The sequence below is a fragment of the Alosa alosa genome, chromosome 13 (genome assembly GCF_017589495.1).
Source record: "Alosa alosa isolate M-15738 ecotype Scorff River chromosome 13, AALO_Geno_1.1, whole genome shotgun sequence".
Lineage (NCBI taxonomy): Eukaryota > Metazoa > Chordata > Actinopteri > Clupeiformes > Clupeidae > Alosa > Alosa alosa.
Window position 1 is genome coordinate 18,495,341 of NC_063201.1, and position 13,465 is coordinate 18,508,805.

Here is a 13,465-nt window from a genome sequence, read left to right on the forward strand (position 1 = left end):
TACTGGTGTCTGGTGCCGATGTAATGCTCTCTCTCTCCTAAATCGTTTGTGGCCTGGCCCACTTTCTCTCCTCTGTAAGCAAATCCCGATCAAAGAAACCAGTCCAGGGAGAAAATCCGAGAGAAACTCCAACAGAAACCAGGCTGACTCAGTCTATGCCTGCCCATCTTTAAACTATTACAGCCTTTGGAGATTAGCATTTCTGCCAATTCGCCATGAAATGGAAGGCAGCCCGGTCAGTGAGTTAGGCGTTCTTCTGCTGTAAGCTGGGGACACACGAGAGCAGAAAAGAAGGAAGCACCGAGAGGGCACTGGAGACCGACTTAATTACAGCAATCCACTTTTCCACTGCCCAAACAAAGCACACACACTCACATATTTGGCAGCAATCAGTGCCCCTGGGAAACACTTTCATTTCTCAGTGTCACTGCTTTCACTAACCCCTGCCACCGTCAGTGACTGCTGATACAAATGCTTTTTCCTCAGGTGTTCTCTTCTATGAGAGAGGAGAGTGTTATATTGAGCCTGTGTGTGTGTGTGTGTGTGTGTGTGTGTGTGTGTGTGTGTGTGTGTGTGTGTGTGTGTGTGTGTGTGCGTGTGTGCACATGAGATATAAGCACAGGGAGGCGTGTGTTGGTGTATGTGAGTTAGTGATGTGAATTTAAGAGAGTAGGTTCCAGTGGCATCAGTTCCATCTTGTAGTTCCACTGCTCACTACAAACATCTCTTTGTTCCCTCACTACCCTCTCTCTACTCCTCTGTCTACTCTCCTATATTCATCTGGACTCGTTTCTCTCTCCCCTCTCTCTCTCTCTCTCTCTCTCTCTCTCTCTCTCTCTCTCTCTCTCTCTCTCTCTCTCTCTCTCTCTCTCTCCTGTCCTCTTTCGTATGATTGGTTCTGTGGTCTACCTTTCCTTCCCCAGTTCGCCTTCATGCTCGTTTTTCTGTCTTTCCTTCGTCAGGATCCTCCCCTGTTCCCTCCATCGTCGTGTCTTCCGCCCCAGTCACGCCACCCCCACCACCACCACCACCCCTGTGGCATCGTCCGCCACCACCACGCCGCCCGTTGCTCCTGGCCAATCGCAGCCAGCTCCCGCTCCGGCTGTCCCAGCATCCTCTGCTGCCCCGGCAGCGTCCGCTCCCACTCCGGCTCCGGCGGCAGCTCCAGCGGCCTCTCCGGGCAAGCCCATGGCGGGCACCAACAACCCGGAGGAGGCGTCGCGCATCCTGGCCGAGAAGAGGAGGCAGGCTCGCGAGCAGCGGGAGCGGGAGGAGCAGGAGAAACGCGAGCAGGACGAGAGGGAGAAGTCAGTACTACACACACACACACACCACGCACACACACACACACACACACCACACACACACGCACACACACACACTCACACACCCCGCAGGAAGGCTGGGATGAGGAGAGAGAGAGAGAGAGAGAGAGAGAGAGAGAGGGAGAGAGAGAGAGAGGGAAAAGAGAGAGAGAGAGTTGTAAGCAATTAGCATTGTTGTCGTTCAAGAGAGTTCTTTACTTCACACACACACACACACACACAGACACACACACACATACAGGAGTAAAAAAAATAATAATAATACCATGGAAAGAGGGGGAGAGAAAGTGAGTGAGAGAGGAAGAGGTGAAACTAAGGTAGGTAGAGTGACATTGAGCTTGTTGAAAAAGAGAAAGAGGTCAGTACTGCAGTGTTGAGAGAATGCGCAGAGCATCAGCAGGAAATGGAAGAGGAGTGGAGATGGGTAGCGAGATGAGGTGAGAGAGTATCAGTGGGCGAGCGAATGAGAGGGGCAGTTTGATTGACAGCCATGCCTCCTCGTCCTGTTAAAATGAGAGGTGTTCATGAACCAGTCTCCTATCTTTTGGCACATCACTGCTTTTTTGTTCAATGATTTAAGGTTCATTCAGCAATATAACCTGATAGACACTTGTTTTATAAGGTCATGCCTGTCACTGAGGTGTCTTTTTTTTAAAGATGATGTATTCATTTTTTTGGAAAGGGGAAAACAGAGAAGTGCCCCCTCTGAACTGTGCTGTTGAACGGATATAGGTCTAGAGCTGGCCTCCTACATATAAACATACAGATGGTCTGTTACCGGTCACTTTCCTGGACATATGCATATGGCCCGTGTGCTTGTGACTGAAGGCATGTCTAGTGAGAATCAACAGCTTCATCGTCCGGGCTTTGCTGTCTGACACCTCGTGGTTGATTTGCGATGCAGACAGGTGGCAGCTGGTGAGAGTGTGTTTTCCTCCGACCGGTGGTCCTTTGGCATTCACACTCTCAGGCTCTGCTGAGGAGGCCTGTACCCCACACAGGCTCCGACATGCACTCAGCCTCACACACACACACACATACATGCAAACATGTCTCTTGCCCAGTCAATGGAGACCCCCAACACACACACACACACACACACACACACACACACACATATGCAGACATATCTCTCGCGCCAGTCAATGAAGACCCCCCGACACGTACACACACAGAAACATCAGACATTTCTCACAACCTATAGCTGAGTAGTGTCTCCATCAGCAGTTGTGTGTGTGTGTGTGTGAGTGATCCCCTTACAGCAGGGGAAGTCCATGGCTGTTGGTGTGTGTACATGTCTGTGTTCCCCCTCAGACACACCCACACCCACACTCAAATATGCACACATGAACTCCCATAGCATAGCTCCATCTGCATTTAACGAGCTGAGAAAGACCCCCCAACCACATGCAGGAGGGATTGCCAGTCTATTGTGCCCCCACCACTCCAAACGCCATCCTGTGCCCAGCACACCCACGTGGTCACTATGTGGGCATTTATTTTTATCAGGGTGGCAGCTGAGGGATGCTGACTCCATGTCTACGTGCCCACCACCCCAAACACAAGCACGCATGCACATACACACATACACAAACACATACATCTCGGGATGGTTTCTTAGCCTTTAAAAATACATGGGCTTGACCTTGCTGATTAAAGGCGGTAAGAATGTTTCCATGACCGGTGACGACGAGAAGAGGAGAGCTGTGTTAAGGAAGAGGAGACCCTTTTTCAAAGAGGAGACGTTTACAGGACCTCCTACCCTGGGGGCCTAAAGGTTAAATGTTAATAGATTTTATGGGATACCATGCAGGGGTTGGCTGACATGGTCATCCCCTCTTGACAAGGACTCCTCTCTGATGTGGAGTTGTGGATATGGAGAGCAAAGGGTGTTTGGTTTTATTAGAGTATGTTGCTGCCCTGCCCCTGCCCCCTGGGCGCTGTGGTGTGAGAAAGGAGAAATGAACATGTTTGTTAGCCTGGGTGAACCTTGACGAACCTGTCGGCACATTTAAATTAGGAAAGAATCTCCGAAAGACGCCTGTTTCTGAATCACTAAGGTCACTTCTGAAACGATTTGGTCCGAGTTTAATGCAGCAATTTAAGTTTAATTCTGCTGCTGGTTATGCCCCTGGAAGCTGTAAAATGGGACGTTCAGACACAGGCCTCAATAAGATCCTTTGGAGACAGAATCAAATTTGCTAAAAGGTTCCTCTGGGTTTCAGGTTCATCTAGGTAAGACGTTTGTAGCAGTTAATGACTGAACTGATGTTTGAACAATGGGATTGTTCTTTACCATGTAGATACAATTTCAATGTAAGCATTACTGTAGCATGGGGAACTGGGCATATAGGTGATAATTCAAATATTAATGTGTGTGTGTCTCCAGGGTGCTCCGTGAGGAGCGCGTTGCGCGGGAGGCGGAACGGAAGGGGCGGGAGGAGGAGGCGCGGCTGATGGCCGAGCAGCAGAAGCAGCGGGACGAGGAGGAGCGCCTCCTCCAGGAGAAGGAGGCGCAGGAGAGAGCGCGCGCCGAGCAGGAGGAGAACGAGAAGCTCCAGAAGCAGGTCAGTGAGGACATCTCACACACACGCACGCACACACACACACACAAAATGCAAACTATAGCATGCACACTACAATGTGGAACAAGACTAAAATACCCAGCATGCGGAGTATCCCCAGACACTGCAGTGTGTGTGTGTGTGTGTGTGTGTGTGTGTGTGTGTGTGTGTGTGTGTGACAGTAGGACTGTGTGCTTTGAGGCGTGTAAAGGCTGAAGTGACAGGACACACCAGTTGGTTTGGGCCACACTCTGCATTCCCTCTGCGTCCTTTCAGCACACACTGTGTCTCCTATTCTCACTCTAATCTTCCCTGCCACACCTTTTACACTCTCTCTCTCCCTCTCCTCTCTCTCTCTCTCTCTCTCTCTCTCTCTCTCTCTCTCTCTCTCTCTCGCTCTCTCTCTCTGTCTGTCTGTCTGTCTGTCTGTCTGTCTCCTTATAAAACATGCATGCACACTCATTCTCTCTCTCTCTCTCTCTCTCTCTCTCTCTCTCTCTCTCTCTCTCTCTCTCTCTCTCTCTCTCTGTCTCTCTCTCTCTCTCTGTCTCTCTCTCTCTCTCTCTCTCTCTCTCTCTCTCTCTGTCTGTCTGTCTGTCTGTCTGTCTGTCTCATATAAACATGAATGCACTCTCTCTCTGTCTCATATAAACATGCATGCACACTCATTCTCTCTCTCTCTCCCTCATAAGCGCATGCACACACAGACAAATTCTCTATCTCTCTCTTTCGCTCATACACATGCATGCACACTCTCACTCCCTCTCTCTCTTTATCTCTCACACATACACACATACACACACACACACACACAGGGACAGAGACAGAGACAGACAGAAGACAGACAGACAGATAATGAGTGCCCATCTCCTGGCGAATCCATAATTTGATAGGAGCAGCAGACAGTACATGTCATCGCGCCAGTCCTCCCCTGTCTGGGACTCGGCTTGTTGTGGTTGGCCCGTCCACCGCCGCAAGGCTTTGTCCTATTACACATTAGTTGTGGATCTGACCTCATTAGGTTAATTTCCACTTTAAAACTGATTTTTCCAACTCGTCATGCCGATGCGTCATTGTTGGTTCCTCAGTATGTTTGTTCTTGCACATGTCCTCATCGTGGTTTGAGTCAGTCATTCAGCTGCGGCTTAGAGTGATGGCCTTCACTAAAATAAAGAATGGTTGGAAGTTGACATTAGGAGGAAGGTTGTATGTGTTTCTTTGGATTGGCCAGTGGCAGTGGTCATGATTCAAACCAGTCCAATGTCATAATGAAACTGAAAGCCTCTTGATCTGAGGGGAAACGGTAGGCTATTTTCAGGAAAAACTTAACATTTTCACATTTTATGGCCAGGAAGTCTAGCTGTGCTGATCTATCTCCCCCTAGTGGCAAAAAATGTAATGAACCGTTGCTTATGCAATTACTTAGTTCTGCAGTGCAGTTCATATCCTGTGTCTATAATGTATATTTTTCTGTGACATTCATCATTGTGTGTGTGTGTGTGCACTGTGTTTGTGTGTGTGTGCACTGTGTTTGTGTGTGTGTGTGACTGTGTTTGTGTGTGTGTGTGTTTGTGTGTGTGTTTGTGTGTGTACACTGTGTTCGTGTGTGTGTGTGTGTGTGTGTGTGTGTGTGTGTGTGTGTGTGTGTGCACTGTGTGTGTGTGTGTGTGTGCACTGTGTTTGTGTGTGTGTGCATTGTGTGTGTGTGTGTGTGTGTGTGTGCACTGTGTGTGTGTGTGCTTCAGAAAGAGGAGGCTGAAGCTAAGTCCAGGGAGGAGGCAGAGCGTCAGCGCCTTGAGAGGGAGAAACACTTCCAGAAGGAGGAGCAGGAGAGACTGGAGAGAAAGAAGGTGAGACAAAAGACACTACTGCATGCACACACACACACACACACACACACACACACACACACACACACACACACACACACACACGCACACACACTCGCACACAAAGCTACACCACAACCACTGCCCCCACCCCCACAGCTGGTCTGCATTTCTGCCATAACTGCCCCTATAACACACACACACACACACACACACACACATTAACACACACATACATTAACACACACATAAACACATCATAAAATGAGCACATTCACACAATCATATAATGTACATTTAAAACATTACATCCCAGTCTGGTGCATGGTGACACACACGCATGCACACACATGCACACACACACACACACACACACACACACACACACACACACACACACACAGATGTGTACACAGACACACACATGCCTCACACAGATGTGTACACCACACTGGAAACCCATCCCCTGAACAAGTAACACATCCACTCAGAGCAGGCATTCCACACATTTGGATTTGAACAAACTTAACAATAGACCCATTAACGCCCTATGCCGCTGCAAGCCTGCAGAGTATCAAAGTCCAAGTGTGCCTGTGTGCGCCGCATGCCTTGTTTACCGAGGCGTGCGGACAGCCGATCCTCCCTGAGCCGACTGGGCCAAGGCTGCACGTTGCTGGGGTTAGCGGATGAGTCACAGGCCCCTCAGCGGAGGCCTTCCTGTGGCGTGATCATGAGTCCAGACCAAAGCAGAGAGTCTGATACAGCTGCAGTTTATGTTCCACAGTGGGGAGGGAGGGATGGATGGATGGATGGATGGACAAGGGAGAGGAGGAGAGAGAGTTGGAAGGGTGGGGACAGTTGTGTGTTTGGAGATAATGTTGACAGATGTTTTCAGAAATTACCCATAATGCCTTTCCCAAAATGAGTGTACAAAATGACATAGCATTAAGTTGATTTTCCTGGTGGTTAGGTCATTTGAGGTAAAGACACTTAACAGTTAACATTTTTGAGCAGTACAGTGAACTAAGGAGTCGGTGTGTGAATGCTTAAGCAGTTGTCCCCAGGACCTCGGCCTGTCCAGATAGCCATTCCTCTCCTCTTGGACCACCACTCAAGTACTGTCTGGTTGTAGGAACAGCACATCCTCCATCACGTCTTCAATCTTCCTTTATCAGTTAGCCCTCCTTCTTTCCATCACAACAGCTCCCAGGACCCATCTCAGTAGAGACCTTTCAGGGGCCCCCAGACCCCCACACACTGGGGCCTCTGTCTGTCTACTGCAGCCATAGGAAGCTCTGCATTGGGCCTATCGGCCCCACTGATCCCCTTTTTAATTGCAGACAGCCCCAGAGGGACCCCAGGGGGAACTGGGGCGGAGGTTGGGATTGTGAGATTGTTAGTGTAGTCGGAGGGCACTGCTGTCCACTGCAGCATATAGCATAGGGATGGCTGTGGTTCCTACACGGGTGCGGCAGGGCTGGTAATGATCAGGGAGGAAGGAGTGAACACGAGAAGGACTGAAGTGGTCAAACAGAAGAGGCCTATCTGTTTGAATATTGGCTTTGTTCTGGCAGCATGGATGTGTATTTATGCCATTAACTAGGGTGTGCACCAGTATGCATCTGTTTCCGTGCATATATTATAGATTCTTTATGCGTGTGTGTGTTCTCGTGTGCCAGAGAGGTTTCGTGGGAATGAGCAGTTCATATGGAATGCGAGCACCATTCTCTCTCTTTCTTTCTCTTTCTCTCTCTCACACACACACACACACACACACACACCACAGCAGTCTGACTCACTCTCTCTGCTCCTGTTTTTATTTCACCACAGCGTCTGGAGGAGATCATGAAGAGAACACGCAAAACAGACGGCACTGGAGACAAGGTACAAACACACACACACACACACACACACACACACAGCTCTCTCACAGTGGAGAGACAAGGTACGAACACACACACACACACACACACACACACGCAAACACGCAGACATCTCTCTCACAGTGGAGAGACTAGCTTCTGCTCACACTCCCTCAGCTCTGACTGCATTGGTTCTGGTAGCAGTTTAGTCTGATGTAAACATTTCTCCTCTCCCTTCCTTTCTCGCTACCGTAGCCAAAGGACTCCAAGCCGCCCTCGCCTCCACAAGTTAACGGCAAAGACGCCATACCAGACCCCGAGAGCACCAAAGGTGAGCCACACCCTTTTGGCTACTGCCATGGGTTCAGTTGTTAAAAAACACAAATATTCCAGATGGTGTGTCCCTGTGTTCCCAGGGTGCTATTCCAGAGAGTTATTTTTAGATGAGAAATGTTGTTAAAAACGGGCGTTTCTTGTCCTGTTTTTTGAGTCCAGTTGTTTTCTTTGGCTTGATCACACCCAAGGCCAGCAAAGCTCCAGCAAGGTTCCCCTTTCTGACAAACCAGCTCAAGCCTTTCAGTGCTAGTGATTCAGCGGGCTTTCTCCCAAGCCTTAGGGGAAGAATTCTTAGGGGATCTCTCTCTTTCTCTCTCTCTCTCTCTCTCTCTCTCTCTCTTTTCTCTCCAAGTGCTTGTGCTGAGGATAATATTGCCAGTTTTACAATGAATCAGCACTGCCACTGTCCCAGATTTTTTTGACATGGAAGCATACTCTTAATGACTCATAAGGCAGAAATGCCCTGAATCATCCCCTTATGCCTCAAAATTGAAAATTGGTGTGTGTGTGTGTGTGTGAGAGAGATTGAGTGAGAAAATGTGGTTATGTGTGTGTGTGTGTGTGTGTGTGACAGAGAGAGAATGTGGTTGTGTGTGTATGGATATGCTAAAGTTTGTGGTTGCTTTGTGAGGCCAAGATGGCACGCTAGTCCCTAAGTGCTGCCATTAGAAGGAAGAGAATGGCCAGTCTTCTCTGGATCTCTCCCCTGTGTGCAGACTGTCCATCTTTATTTATGTCTCTCTGTCCTCCTCCTCCTTCTCTCTCTCTCTCCATCTCTCATTCCCCCTCAGCCCATCTTGGATGTAATTTGCATGTCAAAGCCACAATTTGCAATGAGTTTCAATCGGAAAGAACTGACGCAAAGACCAAAAATAGTGCCTATGTTCTATACACGTGAATCTCTCACCCGCGTACTCACTCAATGGTGGTTCTTAGATTACAGTAAGTTGGAACCCTTGAGCTAGAGAGAAAGGGAGAGATGAAGGCAGAAATGAGGGGGAGGGAGGGATGGAGAGAGAGACCGAGGAAGAGCGAGAGAAAGGTAGACATCCTGAAAGTGTGAAATCAAAAGAGACAAGCAGACATGAAGCAACAGTCGAGTTCAGCAGTTGCCTCCATTCAGAGTGCAGTGGTCAGGCACGCATCTTCTCTACATTGCTGTGTTCCTGTGGTGTCCTTTAGCCGTGGGCTCCAGTTTGTAGTCCAGCGTGAGGGCACTCAGCCCAGTGGTGGCCCTGAGGAAGAGAACACAAACATGGTCTCTTAGCCCGTCTATGAGCTCTGAGGAAGAGAACACACACTCGGACTCTTATGCAACCGTGGCATTTGGAGACGTCGTGGTTTGGAGGGGCTCCTTTCATTCTTCTTATTTGTTCTGAATGATGTTGGTTGTTTAGTGTTTCTTTTTCATTCATCCCTTCCTTTTATACTTTCTTTGTTTTTTTTATTTATTTATTTATTTCTCTCTCTCTATCCAAGCTGCAGCTGACTACCAGCCAAGCCCAGATGAGACTCAGCAGCAGCAGCCCCTGAGCGCTAACGACAGGTAAACAGGACATGCTCACCCTCTCGACCAATCACAATACCTTATAAAAATGGCTCTCTTAGACGTGTGTGTGTCTGTCTGTCTGTGTGTGTGTGCATGTGCCTCTGTCTGTGTGTTTGTCTGTCTGTGTGTGTGTGTCTGTCTGTGTGTCTGTCTCTCTGTGTCTCTCTCTCTCTCTCTCTCTCTCTCTCTCTCTCTCTCTCTCTCTCTCTCTCTCTCTCTCTCTCTCTCTCTCTCTCTCTGTGTGTGTTTTTATATGTGTGGGCTCATGTATGACCAGAGTAGAGTAGACCACCATGGCGAGTTTGAAAAATGGCCGGAACCCAAACTGGACGGCCCACTAATCAAGCTTTCTGCAAGCCTTTGCTTTTACCAACCCACACAGAAAACCCTGCTTACATCCTGAAACTTAAAAAGGAGAACGTTGAACAGATGTAAATATAAGTGAAGCTCAAACACTCTTGTGTGGTCCTGTGGCGATAGCCACGATATTATTGCTCTGAGACAAAGGAGTCATTCTTGTACGTAAGCTGCCACATCCAACTCCCCCGTGACACAATCCCGAGTCTCAGTGTCTAGAATCTAAATATATGGTAATAAATACGATTATATAACCACTGTTAATAACAACCTCTATTACATATGAAATAACTACACAAGAGGCTTTCTAAAGGTGGTTGCCAGTCCTTTTAAGCAGACTCCTTTGTGTTGTGCCCAAGAACATTCGATTCATAGTATTCTCAGTTCTTTATGATGCGATCAAAATTCTGAGACTAATTATTCACTGAGCCAAAAGTCAAAATTCATTACTTCCAAGTAGTGGAGCGCCTCCCCCTTTTGAATCAGATTCAAGATGCCCAGAAGTGTTTTGCAATCAGGACTCAAATGCATTGTGGGCCTGTTCCAAACCCCCCCTTCCTCAGCTCCTCGGTGGTGAACGGAGTCCAGCCTGCCAAGCACAAGAACGGCCTGTCGGGCAAAACCGAAGCCACCCACTTCGAGGAGATCATCCAGCTGTCCAATCACTGCGGCAGCAATGGTGGTGGGCGGGACAAGTCGGAGAGTGACATTCCTCACGAGCCAATCATGGCCTTTGAGAGTGGGGAGAGTTTCCTGAAGAAGGCGGGCCCAATGAAGCCTCAGCATGTTGCAGGTAATTAACATCCAAACTAGAGACTCTGAGCACCACAGTTCTTTTATACTGCTCCCCTAGAGCCACACTTTATATTGAGTATTCTGTATAGAGTATACAGTGCGTTTTGTTACAATACACTTAGTGCTCAGTTAACTAGGGTCAGGGTTAGGTGTCGTCTTAGGTTTGGTCATATGTAGAAATAATAATAAGATGAATCTACTTGTGAAGTGTATCATTGAACTCTGCAATATAAAGCGAGTCCAAATGTTGCTGTTGCATCTGGCTGCTGTTTATTTGCCTCCAGTCACTCATGACTGTGTGTGCAGCTGGTTGTGGAGTTGATCTGGCCCTGGTGTGGTAGGCGTGTGCCATATCCTTACCAGTTCCGGGCCAGCGTGCTCCCCCACGGTGTGTGGGGAGTCCAGGCCTGATGCAACTCTAAGACACTTGAGGTATGACGTTGCTGCAGTACTGGAGGGGTGGAGGAGTCGGATATGTGCCCAGAACAAATGGCTTTGAGGAGTTCATATGCAGTCAGGTTTGGACTTGGTCGTGGAGAGGCCATAAATCAGAGTTTCAGAGTGATTCCCCCAAGCCAGTTGTTTTTGGCAGACGGCCAGAGGAGAGCCATGGTGAATGCCTGTAGATCACATGCATATGTTGCAGATCAAGCAGAACCCATCACGGTACAGTACACTGCAGCAGGATGCCTTTGCTTACCCCTCGGCCTGAGCAGTGGGCCCCAACATGGAGCCCTTTCTATTGGCTTTTTCAAAAGGCAGATCTGGGAACGCTGATACAGATCTCACAGGAGTTAGTGTGTGTGTGTGTGTGTGTGTGTGTGTGTGGGGATCATCTCCACAGACTACATCACATCACGCCTCTGACTTCTCACATTAGGGGCTGGGGAGTGAGGGCGCCCGTAAAGATGGCACCCCCTGTGGCGCCGCGGGCACCAAGCTGCTCCTGGCACAGACGTCTGCCCTTCTCCTCGCCCCCACACACACACACACACACTACCCGACACTCAACAGTGGGGGGGGGGGGGGGGGGGGGGGGGGGGGGGGGGCTACGTGAGAGGCTTAATCCTAGGAGAAGGGCTGGGTGAGGGAGAGAGGGCTGCAAGCCAAGGGAAGGCAGGGGTTGAGGGACGGAGGGTGGATGGTGGGGTGTGGTGGGGTGGGCGAGAAGCTGCAAATGGGCCCTGGTGGGGTTATGGAGTGGGTTCAAGTTGTAGTGAAAGAGGAGGAGGGTCAAGAGGGCCCGGGTGAGATTGTGACTAGAGGGAGAGAGGCGGGGGGTTGAAGGGGAAGATGGCTCGTCTGGAGTTTCTGACAGCTTGGACAGCGGACCTCCGGCCTCCTCCTATGCACTGCATTTTGGGAAAGGTGGCAAGGAGACCTAACCCCAATAAGATGGCCAGCCCAGCTCGGCATAGAAACAGTATCCCACACACACGCACACACACACACACAAACATACTCTCACCCCCACATCACCTTTCATACAGCAAAGCCCTCTGCTGCCAGCATGGTCAGCATGGTAACATTACTCCCATAACACACACACACACACCTGCTCGCCTGTAGACAGCCTTCATTTCGAGTCGTAAATCACTCCCAAAGCAAACACAGAAGGGTCAGGCCTTCTTGCCCTGTCCCCCCCATAGGGTGGTTTAGCAACCCAACATTTTTACTCACACACACACACACACACACACACACACACACACACACACACACACACACACACACACACACAGATAATCCCTCTCTCTCTGTGACCGTGTATGGTGCCCTGGTAGTGTATCAAGTCTGCAACCTTATAAAAATCGCTGGTATGGAAATTATACGACGTAAACTCCATCAATGGCTCCATGGTGATTTCGATAAATATGGTAGCTGGGGGGGGGGCTCTAAGCGAATGCGAGCGATACGACGACAGGTGCTGCCGTCAGTCTGCGGAAGCGCAGCTGCGTTGGCCGCAATCGGCGTGGTGCCATTCTTTTCTCGGCCCACCTCAGAGATCTTCTTAGCGGGCCTCTCGAGTCCGGCCCCCAAAACTCCTTAAGCAGACACAGCGTTGCTGTGCTAATCTCATAATTGAACCCTGAAACGCCATAGCTTACAGCAGTTAGCATGGCTCACTGACAGAACGGTAGTAAATCGACCCAGATTCCCCGTAAACGCATGTCGATGTAACACCCAAACGGCAGCCTAAGACTGGCACATAAAAATACAGTGCCATCTTGATGAACTCTATCCATGACACAAGAAGTCACAAAGGTGATCCATGTGTACTTCACATTTTTTAAAAGGTTGAGAGAATGTGTTACACTTCAGTAATATTTGTCAGGTTATATTGCATTTTGTGTGTGTGTGTGTGTGTGTGTGTGTCAACATTGAAATGAAATTGCTAATTGCTTGTGTGAAACTGAACCAACATGTTTTTCTTTGTTTTCTGTTTGCCATCCCTGCAGAAGTGCTTTGAAGAGGGAGATGCCCCTACACAGGACCCTGACACACCCAGAGCCCTCACATCCCAACCCAGCAGAGGGACTCTCTCTCTCTTCTCTCTTGCTCTTTTCTCTTGCTTTCTCTCCTTCTTTAACCCTTTCCATTTTTTCTGTCTTCTATCTTTCTCATTCTTTATTTCTCTCTCTCACTCACTCACTCTCTCTCTCTCTCTCTCTCTCTCTCTTTCTTTCTCTCTCTCTCTCTCTCTCTCTCTCTCTCTCTCTCTCTGAAGGAGTACAGCCTACAGCACAGTACCTGTGCCAAACCACATTACTGATTTTGAAGATTGTACAAAGAGGAACAGCCACACTCATCACCACCTCCTCCCCAGACGACAAATGTCTGGGAACTG

At 49.0% G+C, this 13,465-nt stretch overlaps 1 protein-coding gene across 1 annotated transcript in view; it reads left to right on the forward strand.

Moving 5' to 3' along the window:
• Positions 1–13,209, forward strand: part of map7d1a (MAP7 domain containing 1a) — a 52,899-nt gene extending 39,690 nt beyond the window's left edge. Inside the window, 9 exon segments of the mRNA XM_048260546.1 lie at positions 963–1,027; positions 1,030–1,307; positions 3,715–3,892; positions 5,635–5,739; positions 7,549–7,602; positions 7,836–7,911; positions 9,396–9,462; positions 10,386–10,615; positions 13,077–13,209. Coding sequence (XP_048116503.1) covers positions 963–1,027; positions 1,030–1,307; positions 3,715–3,892; positions 5,635–5,739; positions 7,549–7,602; positions 7,836–7,911; positions 9,396–9,462; positions 10,386–10,615; positions 13,077–13,087 — 1,064 coding nt within the window. The 3' untranslated portion in view covers positions 13,088–13,209.
• Positions 13,210–13,465: the final 256 nt, after the last annotated feature.